The sequence below is a fragment of the Saimiri boliviensis genome, chromosome 17, assembly GCF_048565385.1.
Source record: "Saimiri boliviensis isolate mSaiBol1 chromosome 17, mSaiBol1.pri, whole genome shotgun sequence".
Taxonomy (NCBI): Eukaryota; Metazoa; Chordata; class Mammalia; order Primates; family Cebidae; genus Saimiri; species Saimiri boliviensis.
In genome coordinates this window covers 36,311,721-36,315,854 of record NC_133465.1, presented here as the reverse complement: position 1 = coordinate 36,315,854, position 4,134 = coordinate 36,311,721, and the positions used below count along the sequence as shown (strand labels likewise).

The 4,134-nt window shown below is 44.2% G+C and overlaps 1 protein-coding gene across 1 annotated transcript; it reads right to left on the bottom strand.

Moving 5' to 3' along the window:
* Positions 1-2,344: 2,344 nt before the first annotated feature.
* On the bottom strand, positions 2,345-2,626 carry SMIM36 (small integral membrane protein 36). Its single transcript, XM_074389102.1, has one exon. The coding sequence runs from the start codon at positions 2,624-2,626 to the stop codon at positions 2,345-2,347; it is 282 nt and encodes a 93-aa protein (XP_074245203.1).
* Positions 2,627-4,134: the final 1,508 nt, after the last annotated feature.

Here is a 4,134-nt window from a genome sequence, read left to right as displayed (position 1 = left end):
TCTTTATTTCCACTGTCGTGGACCGTCCGGACGGGTAGGCACGTCTGCCCGGGGGTCTCTCGACCTGCAAGAGGGTCCCAATACCTGGAAGAGGGAGTGCGCCTGAGAAAATAATAAAGACAGAGAGAGAGAAAGCGAGGCGTCTGGAGGGCTGATAGGCTGTGCCTAAACAGCAAATTTTATTTTTCAAATGCCAGGAATAAATACACTTTCTTGGCTCTGGTTTACGTCATAGCAAGAGGAATGTAAATGTATGCCTCACATGGCCTATACAATAGAGAAATCAGATACACAATGGTTGCAAGAGGAAATGCAAATGTATACCTTACATGGCCTATACAATTGAAAAGTCAGATACACAATCAGTGGTTGTAAAAAGTAACAGAATTTCCTGTAATCACAAAGCTTGTTTGCATCCAGACATTATTCCTCCTGGCTGCAGGTATCTCCGGTTTGATCTTGTTTTAGAACTGAGATGTGAAAAGTTTTTTGGTTTTGCTCATCAGAATATCTTTTAACCGGATTCTCCTTTGTCTACTCCTAACTCAACTTAACTCAATTTCCCATTCAGGAATCTCTGAGTCAGGAATCAAAGCCATCCCTTATGGTGGCATTTGCTTTGCAAATATCGACAGTTAAACCATTAGGCAGTCAGGTAAGTAAAGAAAAGGTTAAAACTTATTCTTAAAAGAGTCATAAAAAAGGTTAAAAAGCAGGAACTGGTTGCTGGTAGGGGGTCACTCGGTCTAGCAGCAACGCATAGTTTTAGGCCCAAACGATATTGTGGCTGATGATATTGTGGCTGATATTAGAAACTGATCAATCATCTTTCGGTTCCTATATTCCGGATAGCTCGACTGCCTCCAGTAGGAAACTGTGTTTGGGATCAAACTCACCGTATAGTGAGACTCACGCCTTTTAGGGGTCTCACACGGGAGCGTTCCCCACATTCCACACAGGTCCTGATGGAAAGAAGGGGTTCAGTAAATGCTGAAGTAAATACCTAAGTTTTTCTGAGCTTGGGGGAGGGAGGGTTAATAAAAATACACACCATGGAGATAATAATTCAAAAATTTTGGAAACAGACTAATGAACAGGGTAAGAAACATGTAATTCAACAGCACCAAAGAGAGTTAAGGGAGAGCAAGCAGTGTTCTGGGGGCAGATGCACCAAGCTGTGGTACCTCAGGAATCTTCAATGAGTTTTCAGTAACTTTGTATTGGATCAGGTCAGATTTGAGGACTGGAGATTAAATTTTTGATGAGGCATATGGAAGGAAATAATATCAGTGATCATCATCATAGCTAACCCTGTGTGTCAAGAACTATCTCAAGTGCTTTTGGTGAATTAACTCATTTAAATAGCCCCCAAAAGTTAGAGGTCCAATCACTATCCCTGAGGAACAAAGAGGTGGCTGAACTTAACCATGGCCATGCAACTAGCAAGTGGAAGAGGCAGGATTTGAACCCAGGCTCCCAGGGTTGTTGTTATAATTGTATGTGTTCCTTATTCTGCCTCAGAGTTAGTAATAGAATGTGAAGAGCTGATATGTACAGAAATAATAATGTTCTGAAGTCTGAACAAATTCAGTGGGGTTGCCTTGACTGGGTACAGTGGCTCACATCTGTAATCTCAGCATTTTGTGAGGCCAAGGCAGGAGGATTGCTTAAGGCTGGAGTGCAATACCAGCCTGGGCAACAGAACGAAAACCTATCTCTCAAAAAAAAAAAAAAAAAAAGCCAGGCATGTGTGGCATCATGCACCTATACATGGGAGGCTGAAGTGGGAGGGTTGTTTGAGTCCAGTTCCAGGCTGCAGTGAGCTATGATCACACTGCTGCACTCAAGCACGGGCAACAGAGCAAGACCCTGTCTCTTAAAAACAAAACAAAACAAAACCAAAAAGCAAAAATGTGGTTGCCTTGAAAGGAAAAGATTTGCAAAGAATAGGCTAGACTGGAGTTAGTCTTATTCCTTGTGACACACACAGACACACACACACACACACACACACCCTATTGCATTTTCTTCTTTTAACCCTTGCTTGAAAGTCAATCTCTCCTGTGAGTTGCAAGGACAGCAATGTCAGAAATGGACCAGTAGCCAACTTCATTATACTATAGTGCTGCTAACATTTTGCATTTGGAGAATTTGACTTTGGGCTTCTTACCTTAAACCATTGCTTTTTTCACAATGAAGGTGACGAGAAAATAGCAGGTAAGGCAGAGTCCTCACTTTCTTCACCAGGCAGGACACATGTGCTGAGAGAATTGGAGCCATGACAGGGAGCAGTTTGTCTCTATGGAAAGTCTAGTGGTCTCTCCCCAGTGTCCCTTAGCCAGCCTCATACCATTGTGCTTTTCTTCCCTAGTGGAGTGGGATCCCCCAAAGGAAGGCCAGGCCCCTTTGGCCAGTGGGCCCCTGGGGCACTTGGCTGCATCACCACCAGCCGGATGGAGGGCTGGGCCTCGAGAGTGGCCTCGGGCGCATACTCCTTGCTGGGATCCTTGCCTCGGCAGTCATATAGCATGCAGGAGATGAGGAAGACCAGGAGCAAGATGATGTAGCTCGCAACTAGGATGATCAGGTTCAAGGTGACAGGGTCGATCTCCAAGTAGAATTCCATCACTTCTCCCACGATGAAGAAGTGGGTCTAGAGAAAGGCAATTGGAGTCAGTTTGGGCATTGCAGAGAGCAGATCTTAGAGCATTGGAATAGCTACATTGGCTCTGGAGTAAAAATACATTAATCCCTACTGCTCCAGGGGGCCTCAGGGATTAAAGCTGCTCGGTTTAATAACTTAAGCTTGCTGTTAATACCGCAGCCACCAAAACACAGAAGCTGTCTCTCATCAGTTAACCTACACAGAGAGAGAAAAAGAGAGATGGCTCATGAGTTACTGGATCATGGTGTGTAACTAGATCACCCACATAATTCAGCATCCACACAGACAGTTTGGTGAGCAGAAGTAGGTACTGTTAATAAGCATTCCAAGGTGACAGCTAAAAAACTGGATTGTCCTGGACAATTGTGGTGTCTTGGCATAAGGGATGTTTAGTACCATGTATGGAGTGGTTTGCATGATCAGGTCAGTAGGCTTTGGAAGTAGATGTGATTCTTCAACAAGAAAAAGATACTAGTGCCTGATATGTTCACCCTTTCTGCATTTGTTGCTGTGTTTCTCATTAGTTAATTCAAAACTGCTTTTTGAGTCCTCGCTCCCTGTGTTTCAGACACTTGACTAAGCAAAGCAGTGATAAGACAGAGAAGCAGGTAGTCTAGCAAGAAAGATAGCCTTTAAACAGATAATTGCACAACTCACCATGTAAGAACAGTGGAAATAAGTTTATAAGGGACAAATACAGAGTAAGAGGAGAGTGTGTCCCAATGTGGGTCAAAGAAGCTCTCATGCAGAAGCGACATTTAACCTATGATCCGAAGGCTAAGTAGCATTTAGCTAAGCGAGAAGAGACAGGGGTGATTCTTCTAGCTGCAAAGAACTGCATCTGTGAAGACTCAAGCGGAAAGGGGCCTGGGAAATGGCAAGCACGGAAATAAGGGCAGCGTGACGGAAGCATAAAGAGAATGGGGAGCAGGAGGTGGGAGAGGCAGGCAGGAGCCAGAAGGCACAGGCACTTGTGGCCATACTCAGGACTTTAGATTTGATCCTAGAGCAATGGGATGCCATTGAAGGCTTTTCCTCATGGGAGGGACACTATTGAATTTGCATTTTGAAGAGATCCCCTTGGCTGCCTCCTGGATACAGAAAGACAAGTAAGTAGAGAGGAAGATCAGATATTGAACAGATTACAGCTATTCCTAGATGTATAAATCACTGTCCTGCCCCAGCTGTAGCCCTTCCCCAATAACCCTGCATAGGGCCACCTCATGGGCATGTGCCCTGTGCAGCTGTGCAACAGTCCATGCTCAGAAAGACCTCACACTTGGTTTAATGCTCTGCTGTTGCCATCTTGAAATTCTTGACTTTTTAACATATATACTTTTGGGCAGATAGGGCATCAGTAGCTTTTTCTCCAATAGCTAATAGGACTTTTTGGATACTTCTAGTTAAAGGCTGAAGCTCCCAAAGGTCTGCTGGTTTCTTAGTGTTAAGCTTCAATGGGCTAGTGGCTT

Bases quoted from the DNA above. Each gene is read 5' to 3' on its own strand.
- SMIM36 (XM_074389102.1), bottom strand. From the start codon at position 2,626: ATGGAATTCTACTTGGAGATCGACCCTGTCACCTTGAACCTGATCATC.